This window comes from Hordeum vulgare, chromosome 5H (genome assembly GCF_904849725.1).
Source record: "Hordeum vulgare subsp. vulgare chromosome 5H, MorexV3_pseudomolecules_assembly, whole genome shotgun sequence".
Lineage (NCBI taxonomy): Eukaryota > Viridiplantae > Streptophyta > Magnoliopsida > Poales > Poaceae > Hordeum > Hordeum vulgare.
In genome coordinates this window covers 567,102,806-567,116,576 of record NC_058522.1, presented here as the reverse complement: position 1 = coordinate 567,116,576, position 13,771 = coordinate 567,102,806, and the positions used below count along the sequence as shown (strand labels likewise).

Below are 13,771 nucleotides of genomic sequence, written 5' to 3'. Positions count from 1 at the left end.
TTTGACAATGAAAATGTGAGGGACTAGCTCTTTGCTATGAAGAATGCATTGACGAGTGATCATTTTGTTCGCTTGACGACTACCTTATGGGTCATCTGGACAGCAAGGAGAAAGGCATTGTATGAGAATATATTTCAGAGCCTTTTTCCACGCACTGTTTTATCAACTTCTATCTGAACGATTTCCAGGTCTTGAAGAAACCGGACTCTCCAACGGTGCATTCAAAGCAGTGAGGCCAACAATGTGGATCCAACCACCTTTAGGCATGATGAAAGTGAATGTTGATGCGGCAGACGTGAACTTCCGTTCGTCTTATAAACATTGTGGCGGTCGGTATAATAAAAGCTTTTCAGATTGTCTAAAAAAAAGGAGTAGAAAACTGAGTCAAGTAGCCGCTGGGTGTGGGTGTGGGTGCCGGAGAGGGGATCAGACGAGGCGCTGACCAGGTGGGCAAGTCGCACGTCGGCGTCCGTGCACCGAGGGTGAGCGCGGCGCCGGGGAACTGCCTGCGAGGTCCGGTGGATGCCGCCTCGCCGGAGGGGATCAGACGAGGAAGGAGCTTAGCACTGAGCAGGTGGCGCATCGGTGCCGGAGGCGTGTTGGTGCAGCCAGGGCGAGTCCTCGTCCGGAATCTCCCCGATCGAAGCCTCCGCTCCAGATCCAGCTCGGCTCTCACGCCGTTCCGTCCCCGCCTGGATTCCTCTGACTCCGTCCGCCGGCGCCACCACAAGGCTGTGCCGTCCGTCCGCCAGCATCTCCACCGAGCGCCACCTGACGCGCGTGCTCACCACCGCCGGGCCCTCTCCTTCACCGGCCGCGGATCCCCCGATAACCCAGCCATGGCTTCCGCTGCTGCTGTTTTTGCAGGCAAAGCTATGGCGACATCAATCATCTCCAATATTGTCAACAAGGCCTTCGACTATTTGATGGACAACCACAAAGCCGGAGGGCTGAAGAGCGCCAGAGAGAGGCTACTCCCCCAGATCGAGGTAGTTTTCGATGCCGTCGACACCGAGGAAATCAGAGATCAGAGCAGAGCGTTGGATGCATGGCTGTGGCAGCTTCGAGATGCCGTCGAGGAGGCCGAAGACGCGCTCGATGAGCTTGACTACTACAGGCTTGAGAAGGAGGTGAAGAAAGAGCAAGATAACAAGGTGCGTAAGTACAAGCGCAAGGTCATTCAAGGGTTCAGTCGTGCATTCAACCTGGGGTCACTAGAGAGGCTGAGGAATTCAGTCAAGACTCTTGATGATGTTGTGGCTGGTGTAGAGCGTTTCTTCCAGGTTCTCAACCACTTGAACATCGATAAGATGAGGACCCATAAGCAGGATGTGGAGCTCAGAAACTCGCGCCAGACAAGCTCACTGCCTGGTGGCCTTCTGCTTGGCAGAGAGGAAGAGAGGAAGAGTATAGTCCATTGGTTGACCAAGCCTGAAAGTAATGCCAGTGATATCGCTGTGTTTTCTCTAGTTGGTTTAGGTGGGATAGGGAAGACGTCACTTGCTCAAGATATATGTAGTGCTACAGATGTCAAAGAGCACTTCGATTTGATCATCTGGGTTTGTGCTTCTCACGATTTCGACATTGAAGCACTGACGAAAAAGATCCTTCAAGACATCACCGGAAATGAGATAACCCTGGTTGGTCTAAATGCACTCCACAAAGCACTTGAGGAGAGGTTGATTTCTAAGACCTTTCTCCTTGTACTAGATGATGTGTGGAATGATGAGAGAAAGCAGGATTGGGTGAAATTTTTAGCTCCATTGAAACGTGGGAAGAAAGAAAGCAAGATCCTGCTGACAACCCGAATGCAGTCGGTAGCTGTTGTTGCTGCAACAAAAGTGCAAGAGGGAACTACAAAACAGGTGGATTCCCGGTGTTTAAGATTATCTGGGCTGAAAGAAACTGCCCTCCTGCTTCTTTTGAACATGTATGCATTTTCTGGTGCTAATCCAGATGACTACAGGAACCTACAACAGATTAGCAAGAAAATGGTAAAAAAACTCAGTGGTTCTCCATTGGCAGCAAAAGTTCTTGGTGGATTGTTGAATGACAACAAGGATAGTAGCACGTGGAACAGAATTTTGGACTCAGATTTTCATAATATACAACAGGGCAGTGAAGGGATTATGATGGTGTTAAGGCTAAGTTATCAACATTTACCAACACATTTGCAAGTGTGTTACAGGTATTGCAGCTTATTTCACAAAGACTATGAGTTCACAAAGAAAGAATTGGTGTACTTATGGATGGGTTCAGGACTGATCCAACCATTGGTGGATGATACGACACAGCCAGAGGATATTGGTATGAAGTATTTAAACACATTATCTGAAAAGTGCTTTTTTGACATGAAATCAGTGCCTCGTCTTGGTCGTGCTATAAAATGCAATTTATATGATGAATATTACGAAGAAAAACTTGTTATGCATGATCTATTGCATGAGTTGGCCCGGTCTGTGTCAGCGAGTGAATGCACAAGAGTGGACTTGAATTTCTCTGGACGTATTCCAAAGACTGTCCGTCATATATGCATTGAAATGATAAACCCTGCTGTTATTGAACAGATCTCTCATGCAAAGAGACTGCGCACACTTCTTATGCATTTTGAAGACCAGGACGAGGTAGAGCAAGTGCACATGCTCAGTAAAGTGTTAGTTGTGGCCAGAAGCTTAAGAGTGTTATCCATAATAACAAACTCGTCGTGTAAGCTTCCTGATTCGGTGGGTGATTTAATTCATCTTCGCTATTTGTCTCTTAAGTGGGGGCGAAAACACATGGCACATTTCTGTTGGTTTGCCAAGCTTGTTGATAGAAACAGAAGGCAAGAGTAATTGACCACACAATTGTGGGTTCCGTGTTACCTCATATATATATACAGGTTACAAGATAATCATGGAAACAAATCAATACAATCCTAACCATAATGGCCCGATTTATATGCAAATATAGGAGCACGAAATATGGCAGGCTATGACCAGATTGGATTGCCTAACAGCCCCCCGCAGTCACAACGGGAGATTCTCGGACGCTGAGACTGGACCGAAAATCCAAGAACAATGGCGATGGCAAGCCTTTGGTGAAGATGTCCGCGAACTGTCGGGAAGAAGGCACATGAAGAACTCGAATGTGCCCAAGCGCAACACGATCTCGAACGAAGTGAAGATCGATCTCGATGTGCTTGGTACGCTGATGTTGAACGGGGTTCGTGGACATGTAGACGGCGCTGACATTGTCGCAAAAAATGACTGTGGCAGCAGGGAGAGGTCGGTGAAGCTCCTGGAGGAGTTGGCGAAGCCAACTTGCTTCAGCGACGACATTAGCGACAGCTCGATACTCTGCCTCAGCGCTAGAGCGGGAGACGGTGTGCTGGCGCTTGGAGGACCACGAGACCAGGTTGTCGCCAAGGAACACACAGTAGCCAGAGGTCGATCGGCGAGTGTCAGGACAACCAGCCCAGTCTGCATCAGTGTAAGCAACAAGGCGATCCGTGGATGAGGGTGTGAGCTGAAGGCCGTGGTGCAGGGTACCCTTGACGTAGCGGAGAACACGCTTGACCAAGGTCAAGTGCTGGTCACGGGGATCATGCATGTGAAGACAAATCTGCTGGACGGCGTAGGCGATGTCAGGACGTGTGAACGTCAGGTACTGTAGAGCACCAGCTAGACTCCAATACTCTGAAGGATCAGCAACAGGTGAGCCGGCGGCAGCGGCCAGCTTAGGCGATGTGTCCACGGGTGTTGAGGCAGGGTGGCAGGAGCTCATGCCAGCACGCTCGAGAATCTCTAGAGCATACTGTGTCTGCGAGAGGAACATCCCACTGGAGTCACGACGAACAGCAAGACCGAGGAAGTGGTGTAGCTCGCCCAAATCGGTCATGGCAAACTCGGCGCTGAGAGCGGTAATGACGCGCTCAAGCAGGGTCGATGTAGAAGCTGTGAGGATGATGTCGTCGACGTAGAGGAGAAGATAAGCAGTCCCCATGGAACCATGCAGAGTGAATAGGGATGTATCCGATTTGGAGCAGGTGAAGCCGAAGGAGGTGATGAAGCTCGCAAAGCGGTGATACCACGCACGAGGGGCTTGCTTCAGGCCATAGAGTGCACGGTTGAGGCGGCACACATGGTCAGGGCGAGCGGAGTCAACAAAGCCAGTTGGCTGGTGACAAAAGACCACCTCGTTAAGACGCCCATGAAGAAAGGCGTTCTTTACGTCGAGTTGGCGAATCTTCCAGTTGGAGGAGAGGGCGACCGAGAGGATGACCCGGATGGTAGCCGGTTTAACCACCGGGCTGAAGGTCTCATCGAAGTCGATGCCGTGTTCCTGAGAGAATCCGCGCAACACCCATCGAGCTTTGTAGCGATCGAGGGTGCCATCCGGCTTGAGTTTGTGATGAAAGACCCATTTGCCGGAGACGACGTTGGCGTTGGCTGGCGGGAGGACAAGTTCCCACGTGTCGTTAGCGAGGAGAGCACCGTACTCGTCAGTCATCGCTGCGAGCCAGTTCGGGTCTTTTAGAGCACCACGAACAGACTTGGGAACCGGTGATGGAGCAGCTTTGGTGTCGACGTGGAGGTTAAGACGCTCACGCGGACCGATGGTCTTGCCGGCTTGGCGGCGGGTCACCATGTGGTGAGGAGCAGCCACAGCTGGTCGACGCGTTACCGGTGGAGGAGGGACGACCACAGGTGCCGGGGGCGGCGAACACGGCGGTGTCGTTGTCGGAGACGAACAGGGCGTGGAGGAGGCAGCGTCGGAGGCTGCGGAGCCAGAAGCCGCGGTGTCGGAGTCGGCGGCAGAAGCCGCTGGAGATGGGCCGCGGTCGAGCGAGACCGAGGCAGGCGAGGCCGGATGGGCCGGTGAATGACCTGGCGTGCGCAAAGCTGGTGTGCGCGAGACCGACGTCCGCACGGCCGAGTGGACCGGCGTGGACGGTGCCGAGTGGGCCGTCGTGCGCGAGGGTGACGAGGCCGGCTCGGAGGTTGTCGGTGAGGAGGCGAGGCGCTGTCCAGCTGACCGAGACGACCCAGCGGAGGGACGCAACCCAACATGCATGGGTGGCACGACGACCGAGTCGAGTATGTCGATCGGATCAACGTCCGAGGGCGGTGTAGAGGCGTGCTGCTGCATGTTAGAGACAGAAAAAAGAGGAGCGAACGGGAACCGAGTTTCGTCAAAAATCACATGGCGAGAGATGATGATGCGACGAGTTTCAAGTTCCATGCAACGATAGCCACGGTGGTTAGATGGATAGCCAAGAAAAACACATGCGACTGAACGGTGCGACAGTTTGTGAGACATAGTGGATGCGATGTTGGGGTAGCATAAACAACCAAAAGTACGAAGAAGGGTGTAGTCTGGTGTTTTGTTAAAAAGAGCGAAGAAAGGACAGGAAGCCGCAAGGGCTTTGGTGGGTAATCTATTGAGAAGATAGGTGGACGTATGGAGGGCTTCAACCCAAAATTTTGGAGGCATGCTCGCTTGAAAAAGCAAAGTACGAACTACGTCGTTGATAGTGCGAATGATGCGCTCAGCTTTACCGTTTTGTGGAGAGGTGTATGGGCATGAGAAACGTAGGAGGATCCCGTGCTGGACGGAGAGATCCTGAAGGGCGCGATTGTCGAATTCGCGGCCGTTGTCGCATTGGATCGCTTGGAGAGGAAGAGAGAACTGTGTAGCGACATAAGTACGAAAGTTAGACAAAAGAGCAAAAGCTTCAGATTTTTGTCGCATGGGATATGTCCATACATAGTGAGTGAAATCATCTAAAACGACAAGATAATATTTGTAGCCAGATACACTCTAAATAGGTGAAGTCCACAAATCACAGTGAATTAACTCAAACGGTCTATGAGTATGAGTGGTAGAAGCAAAAAAAGGTAAACGGACATGACGGCCAAGTTGACAAGCATGGCATAAACTAGGATCCTTGTGCACTTTATTTATAGGAAGCGAGGATGACGAGACGAGGCGCCGGAACGCGTCATGACCGGGGTGGCCGAGGCGCCGGTGCCAAAGGGTGGAGTCGACGGTGATGGCGGTGAGAGCGTGCGGCGAGGTAGTGAGCGGATAGAGGTCACTCGAGCTACTGCACCTGAGAATCACGCGCCCTGTCCTGAGATCCTTCATAGAAAAGCCCCAAGGGTCAAATTCAACCGAGCAATAGTTGTCAGTGGTAAATTGACGAACTGAGATTAAATTCTTAACAATACGAGGAGTAACAAGGACATCACGAAGAGTGAGATGATGAGAGGTGGGGAGACGAACATGTCCAGAATGAGTGACAGGAATAGAAGAACCATCACCAACGATGACATGTTGATGTGGAGGAGTTGAAGAGAGGGAGGTGAGATTACCGGCGTCCGAAGACATGTGAGCGGAGGCCCCAGTGTCCATGTGCCACTCCGTAGGAGCCTGGAGACTCATGGTATTGAAGTAGCTCGCGAGGGCGGATGGATCCCACGTCTGTGCCGAGGAGGAGCCGTAGGCGGGGTAGCCGGTGTAGGAGTACGTCGCCTGTGGGGTTGGAGGTGACGGGGCAGGCAGGGCCATGTAGCCCTGAGCAGGAGGGCGATGCAGCGGCGCCGAGGGGCGGGGTCCCGGTCCGAGGATGCTGACGGGGCTGGCATGATCGTGCGTGGGCGCGCCAGGACCCATCATCGGGTACATGTGGATGGCACCGGTCCAGGGGTTCTGCATGTTGGGGAAGATGGGGGCACCACCACCCCAAGTCTTCTTCTTCTTTCCCTTGTAGCGGCCGGTACCGTACCCGATGGGAGCACCATATGGCGCCGGAGCACCGAGACCGGCCGGTTGTGGTGGTGGAGGCGCAGATCCCCCGCGAGGCCCACCGTTGGCGGGAATGGAGTAGAAGACCGCGGGCGACGTAGAGCTCGGGGAGGACGGCTTAAGTTCCTGGAGAAGAAGCATGTTGCAAAATTCAAGGAACGTGGGGAACGGCTTGATGAGAGGCGCGAGGTTGCCGATGTCCTTGTAGTGGTCGTTGAGGCCCTTGATGGTGTTCCACACCAGAGCGTCGTCGGAGACCGAGGCATTGACGTCGGCGAGAGCATCAGCGACCGTCTTTTGCTCGAGGCAGTAGGCGGTGACGGTCTTGTCGCCTTGGACGATGTTGCGGAACTTCTGGCCGAGGTAGCCCGCACGCGCCTGTTGGTTGTCGCGGAAGAGGGAGGTGATGCCGGCGAAGACAGCGGCAGCCGTGGTACCGGCTGCCATGACCATGTCGGCGATGTCGGGGTTGATGGAGCCGTACAGCCACCGAAGGACGGTGGAGTCCATCCGCAGCCACTCCGCGTCAGCTGGAGGGGGTGCCGGTTCAAGATGATCGGCGAGGGCGAACTGGTTGACGGCAATGGTGAGGAAGTTGCGCCACTTGGAGAAGTTGGACGCCTTGAGGTCGAGGGTGACGGGGATGAGGCTCTTGATGTTCTGGATGGAGTTGGCTTGCGCCCATAGGGCAGCGTGGGGATGGAGAGGACCGGCGTCGGGCATGGCGGCGGCGGCTGGAGGTGGAGAGGAGGGGCAGCGCGGCACCCTAGGGCGGCGGGGGAAGTGGATGGGGATGGAAGAGAATCGTTTGGCTGATACCATGATAGAAACAGAAGGCAAGAGTAATTGACCACACAATTGTGGGTTCCGTGTTACCTCATATATATAGACAGGTTACAAGATAATCATGGAAACAAATCAATACAATCCTAACCATAATGGCCCGATTTATATGCAAATATAGGAGCACGAAATATGGCAGGCTATGACCAGATTGGATTGCCTAACACTTGTGTACAAGCTTTATCATTTACAAGTAATGAAGTTCGATGATCCCCAACTCGCAGCTCCTCAGAACAGGGAAATGGGGGGACTGTGCAAATTATTTAATTTACGTCATCTGCAACTATCTTATGGAATAATGCCAATGATTCCTTATGTAGGAAGGCTTACTTCTCTCCATGAGCTATATGGTTTCTGCATCAAACAACAAGGTGGTTACACTATTGGTGAACTAAACAATCTGACGAACATCCGTCATTTATATGTTTCTGGTCTTGACAAGGTAAACAGCGCAGAAGAAGCTGCCGAAGTTATGTTGGACCAGAAAAAGTGTCTGTCGGCAGTAACGTTAAGCTGGTCTCGAGACTCTTCAAATTCATGCAAGCCAGGCCAAACTGAGTTGGTTTTTGACAAACTTGAACCACATTGTAATTTACATAAACTGAGGATTGAAGGATATCCTGGTTCTCGATCTCCAAGTTGGCTGCAAAATCCCACCCTCACTAGTTTGACATATGTTTACATATGTGATTGTAAAAAATTGGAGCGTCTTCCACCTCTTGGGCAGTTACGTTATCTACAGTACATTTACATAATTAACTTGGAATTAGTAAAGTGTGTGGATTCTTCATTTTATGGAAGTGATGAGCTTGGATTGCAGTATCTAAAGGTGCTAGATATTGAAAGCATGCCAAAGTTTGTGGAATGGGGTGGATTGGATGATAAGAACATATTCCCTAGGCTTGAGACGCTAAAAGTGCGTAACTGTGAGGCGCTGAGAACACTGCCAAGTGTACCTATCAGTATTCAATATGTTGAAATTCATAATGCTAGTCTGCTAGTTATGCCAACATTTTTTGGGGATTCTGATACAAGCTTGTCACCATCATTGGACATGGCTCTCTCTAAGCTCAAGATTTCCAACTGTCAAAATCTGGAAACTTTATGGCAAGGGTGTTCTCTATCTGCACTCGAGGAGTTGTCCATCCAACAATGTGCAAGCCTGTCATGTCTACCTGGGGATTCATTTGGTTCACTTGCCTCCCTTAAAACCCTTGAACTATTAAAGTGCCCAAATTTGGTGACAGGACAAATCAGGTTGCCCCCTACCCTGAAAACAATCACTTTAGGATTGTGCGGCGAAGCTGAACAGCCACTAGTTCATTCAATGGAAGGTCTTAATTCGTTGGAACGGTTATTTTTAGATGGTTGTGCACTGTCAGTTTTCCCTTCAGAAGTGTTTGCATGTTTGTCAGGGTTAACTAATATGATGTTTGGTAATTGTGCAATTACATCTCTTCCCTCAGGTGAAGCCTTCGCAAGATTGACAAATCTTGAAAACTTATCGATATGGGATTGCCAAGAGCTAGTTTCAATCAATGGGATCCACAAGAGTCCATCACTAGTGTCACTGCAAATTCATGGATGCACCAAGATTATTGCAGACCCCTCTGTTGGGTGGATACATGACCCTTCTAGTTTTTCTAGCCTGGATGAGCTTGATATTGACAATCCGTCCCTCTTGCTTAGCGAGCCGTTACGAAGCATCTCGTGTGTCAAGAAACTTAGAATTCTTGGCGGTCCTGAACTGGCACACTTACCTGAGGAGTGGTTACTGCTAAATGGGGCACTTAAAGGCCTACACGTTTCTGATGCTTCTCGTCTGATATGCCTGCCCCCACAAATGGCCCGTCTGAGCTCTATTGAATCCTTAGATATATCCAATGCGAAATTGATCCGGAGTTTGCCTGACATGCCTACTTCGCTGATGACTCTGCGAATAAACAATTGCCACTCTGAGTTCAAGAAGCGATGCCAAAAGAACAAGGGGGTTGATTGGGTTAAGATTGCACATATCTGTAACGTAGATATTAGCTAAGAGGTGTCAATAGATGATGATGCATGAGCTGTAATATGATCTGTCAAACCTAAACGCAGGCCAATATATCTTGGCTTCCATGGTGTTTGCCTGTTTGGTGTTAATCTGTAAATAGCCATGTGCCTGCGCCCACTCTCCAAAGATTGCACTATTTGGTATGTCCAAACTTCCCGATTCTTTTATTTTCGTTGTAATATGATCTGCCAACATATTATTCACACTTCTGTATTTTGGCTTTTTTTAACACGCTTGGCTCCTCATAATTTTCGTTAATGAGAAAGTGTTAATATAGTGTGAACGAGCAAATGTAGAAGTATTTTTTAAAAGGAAAAAAACGAATGTCTCTGTATTGCATTATCTTTCTACCATAATCAGACTGACAATGCATCAACCATATCACTATGGGGCATTTGGTTCTGTGCTGTGACCAACTATATTTGTAATGACTACTGAACCATCATATTATTTGTATTTTTTGAAGTTGGAAAGTAAATGATTTAATTTTAAAGCTATGCCGGCGCTTTTCTTGTTAACCATTTTCTTTTATTTTATATCTAGCTGAATGAACTGGAGAAATAATCCAATGATCTTATCAGGTATTTCCAGTCTTGAATCTGTGGCTTATGGAACATGAAATTGATCAGCTGCTACCATTGGTAGGTTATTTTGAATAATGCGCAATGTAATTTGTTAAAGAAATATGTCCTGATGGTGATTAGTCTGCACCCACATGATATTCAACAGAGTAATGCTGTAAATATATATCCAGCATGCAACCCTTCCCTGTTTTGTTCAATTAAATACTTAAATCTGAAGCAAGCTGCATGTTAGTACATGTCTGTGGCAATTTACTGCTAGCTACCGGTGGAGATAATACATTCATGAGAAGCTTAGCCAGTCAAGTAACTCGAACACATCTCTTGCTGCTCTTTGCGTTTGTTTGGTACGAACATCTGTACATACCCTCTTTTGGATTTTGTTCTTGAGCTTGGATACAACAGTCATACATCAAACTCTGTGCAAATTTCTTCAAAATTTGTTTTTTCTTTGTTGTGACCGATGTATCAATTCTCGTCATTTGCTATACCGTATATGGGGTGGTATGTTATATACTTATATCCCTTCAAGCTTACTTTGTTAATGCAGGTATCCGAAGGGCAAATAGCCGTGGAGCCATTAGAGCAGCCATTAGTGCAGCCGATCGAGCAAGGTGTTCGCTTGCCTCTTGGCGCTCACGGTATGAGAGATTTGAAACAAGAACAATGCACGAGTTTCCTCCACCATGATAACGAGAATTTTGGTGAAGATCAAGGAGGCATCTAATTAGGATATTGATATAGCGAAACACTTCAGATATATTGTGCCGCAATGCATTTTGAAGGTGCTAGAAGTGCTAAAGGAAGGGATGATTTGGAGAATAGGGGATGGCACTCGGGTCACGATCTGGGAGGACCCGTGGATTCTGAGGGGAGTTACTCACAGACTGGTATCACATCAAGGTATTAATTTGATCTCTAAGGTCTCCGAACTTATTCACCCGGGTACTGGTTCCTGGCACCATGATCTTGTCTCGGGCTGTTTCCACCCGAACGGCGTCTGTTTTATCTTGAGCATTCCCATCTGTGAGCAAGTGGAGGACTTTGTTGCCTGGCACTTTGATAGCAAAGGCCGTTTGTCAGTTAAATCAGCTTACAGGATAAAAGTTCAAATGCTCAAGAGGGAAGTTGTTCAACAGCTGGGGCAAAGCTCAACAGCAGAGTGTTGGGTTTAGTCCCACATCGGTTGTGGAAGGAGACATAACACGACTTATAAGGGTGAGGGTGTCCCCTCCTAACAGGCTAGTCTTTTGGGGGGAGAGGGCCCAAGGCCTGTCATAAGTCGATGTTGCTCTCCGATTGGGCCTGTTGACGCATGTGGGTCGGAAACGTTGGTGTTAGCGGACCCGGGATTGCGTAACAAGTGGTATCAGAGCCCAGGTGTCCGGAATAAATCCTAACAGGCTAATCTTTTGGGGGGAGAGGGCCCAAGGCCTGTCATAAGTCGCTGTTGCTCTCCAATTGGGCCTGTTGACGCATGTGGGTCGGAAACGTTGGTGTTAGCGGACCCTGGATTGCGTAACACAGAGGAGCAAAATTCTGCAGTTTTTCAGGACATCTGGAAGGTCAAATGTCCACCGAAAGTTCACCATTTACTATGTATATGAATATCAACAGACTTCACCTGCAAGTCAGCTAGGGAAGTCTTGGTAGAAGACTCCAGACAACATGGTGAAGGTTAATATCGATGCAGCTTTCTCGGAACAAACAGGGGCCCGGTGGTTGGGGGCTAATCTGCAGAGACTCGGCAATGGACATTTGTTTTGCTGCGGCTGGTGCCCAACATCCCCTTACTGATCCAGTGCATGCTGAAACTGTCGCTCTCCATCAAGCTGTGTCACTGGCAGACCGGCTGGGAGTTGGTAGTGCAGTTTTTGAAACTGATTGCCTGGTGCTCAAGCAAACCATTTTTATCCAGTGGCGAGAGGAATGGAACGGATGACGACGCCGCATAGTCACCACCTCCTCCCGGCACGCCGCTGGATAACGATGCATGTATATATTCTATCTAATCTAGCTTCAGGATGTACTCTGTCTTCGATGTCACGGATCATGTGAGTACGTTTCCAAAATATCTCTCTTTCTAAGAGATTTCACTAAGTACTATATATGAATGTATATAGAAATATTTTACGTAGATTCATTCATTTTATTTTCTATGTAGTCTGTAGTGAAATTTTTAAAAAGAACAATATTTAGGAATGGAGGAAGTACTACTGAAGCACTGATAACGATGCCTTGACCAATGGCCACTTGCAGGTTAAGATAAGCACACAAGTTCGGCCCCAGGTTTTGTTACAACTGAAACCACTCCACTAGTCCCGGTGCCAGTCCGGATATGTTCGACAATCCCGTGTGCTAATCCGGTATCCCCGCCGCGGACATATATAAATACCACCAGATCCATCGATGGTGCTCATCAGCTATCACTACTCTCGATCCGGTATTATCAACTACACATATATTCTTCGTCTCATCGACCCTACAACTACAACTACATATTCGAGTTCGACGATTCTACATCCATCTCAAGAAGAAGAAGTCGATCATCCTAGCTAGCTAGCTAGAGCCTAGATGGGGTCTCTCATGGCCGGCTGGGATTCGCCTGTTCTCGGCGATGACACCAAAGGTACGCGGCTACCCACACTGTTCACTTACTCCTTGCAGCCATGTCTATGTGTCCCTTTTGCTTTGATCGCCAAATAATTAATTAACTCTGTGTGTGTGTGACCAGCTCGTGTGATGAGGAACCGGTCCCTGACAAAGGAGGAGGTGGAGGCCTTCTGGCGGCAGCGCGGGAAGCCGGCGCCGGACCAGGACGGCGGCGACCACGCCACCTCGCCTTTTGGCTCCCCTGGTCGACCTATCGAGAAGAGCCCGCTGGGGAGCTCGCCTAAGAGCAGGTCACCAGCGTCATCTCCGGTGGCTGGCGGCCCCGAGGACTGGTACGTGACGAATACTTTGATTTGATGTGATCAATTCGTTCGATCCTGATCTAGTGATCTGTTGATTGTTTTGGACTGGATGCGTGGCCAGGTGGACGAGGAGCAACTCGGCCTTCCTCAACGAGCCGCCGCAGGAAGAGAGGCCGGGCAAGGCGCACACCTACACGCCGCAGTTCCACGTCGCCGCCGGCAACGCCTGACCGGACATGTATATTGTACGCAATACTAGTACCACGTCACGCTGCAGGAATGCCCTACTGCCTGCATCGCGTGGATGTATCATGCGAGTCGTTTGCGCGTAAATACACCCCTCCTTGTAACTTGAACTGTTGTACAGTATGTAGGCCGGCAAAATCTGGGGCCGTGCGAAACTAGAAAAATAGGGCTCTATATCTTGTTAAAAAATGAACCATCCATCAGTTATAATGTGTGTGATGCTTCCTATTTAACAAACTTATCAATAGCACCTTATAAGATCTATTAATCAAATTTTGTTGATTTTGTTTTCTCTTGCGCTACTGCCAATCAGACTGATGTTTCCCCATGATTACTTAAATATG

General features: G+C 49.3%; 2 protein-coding genes across 2 annotated transcripts; both read left to right on the top strand.

The window, feature by feature from the left end:
• Positions 1–385: 385 nt before the first annotated feature.
• On the top strand, positions 386–9,818 carry LOC123453133 (putative disease resistance protein RGA1). Its single transcript, XM_045129899.1, has 2 exons — positions 386–2,803; positions 7,798–9,818. The coding sequence occupies exons 1-2, from the start codon at positions 840–842 to the stop codon at positions 9,668–9,670; spliced, it is 3,837 nt and encodes a 1,278-aa protein (XP_044985834.1). The 5' UTR covers positions 386–839; the 3' UTR covers positions 9,671–9,818.
• Positions 9,819–12,658: 2,840 nt separating this feature from the next.
• On the top strand, positions 12,659–13,537 carry LOC123453132. Its single transcript, XM_045129898.1, has 3 exons — positions 12,659–12,895; positions 13,001–13,211; positions 13,303–13,537. Exons 1-3 carry the CDS (start codon positions 12,841–12,843, stop codon positions 13,409–13,411), a joined length of 375 nt encoding a protein of 124 aa, XP_044985833.1. The 5' UTR covers positions 12,659–12,840; the 3' UTR covers positions 13,412–13,537.
• Positions 13,538–13,771: the final 234 nt, after the last annotated feature.

What these genes read in the sequence shown, in the direction of transcription:
- LOC123453133 (XM_045129899.1), top strand. Translation starts at nt 840, where the DNA reads ATGGCTTCCGCTGCTGCTGTTTTTGCAGGCAAAGCTATGGCGACATCA. An exon ending in CATTTCTGTTGGTTTGCCAA is followed by an intron (nt 2,804 to 7,797) that starts GCTTGTTGATAG and finishes GGATTGCCTAAC; the next exon opens with ACTTGTGTACAAGCTTTATC.
- LOC123453132 (XM_045129898.1), top strand. Translation starts at nt 12,841, where the DNA reads ATGGGGTCTCTCATGGCCGGCTGGGATTCGCCTGTTCTCGGCGATGAC. An exon ending in TCTCGGCGATGACACCAAAG is followed by an intron (nt 12,896 to 13,000) that starts GTACGCGGCTAC and finishes GTGTGTGACCAG; the next exon opens with CTCGTGTGATGAGGAACCGG. An exon ending in GCTGGCGGCCCCGAGGACTG is followed by an intron (nt 13,212 to 13,302) that starts GTACGTGACGAA and finishes ATGCGTGGCCAG; the next exon opens with GTGGACGAGGAGCAACTCGG.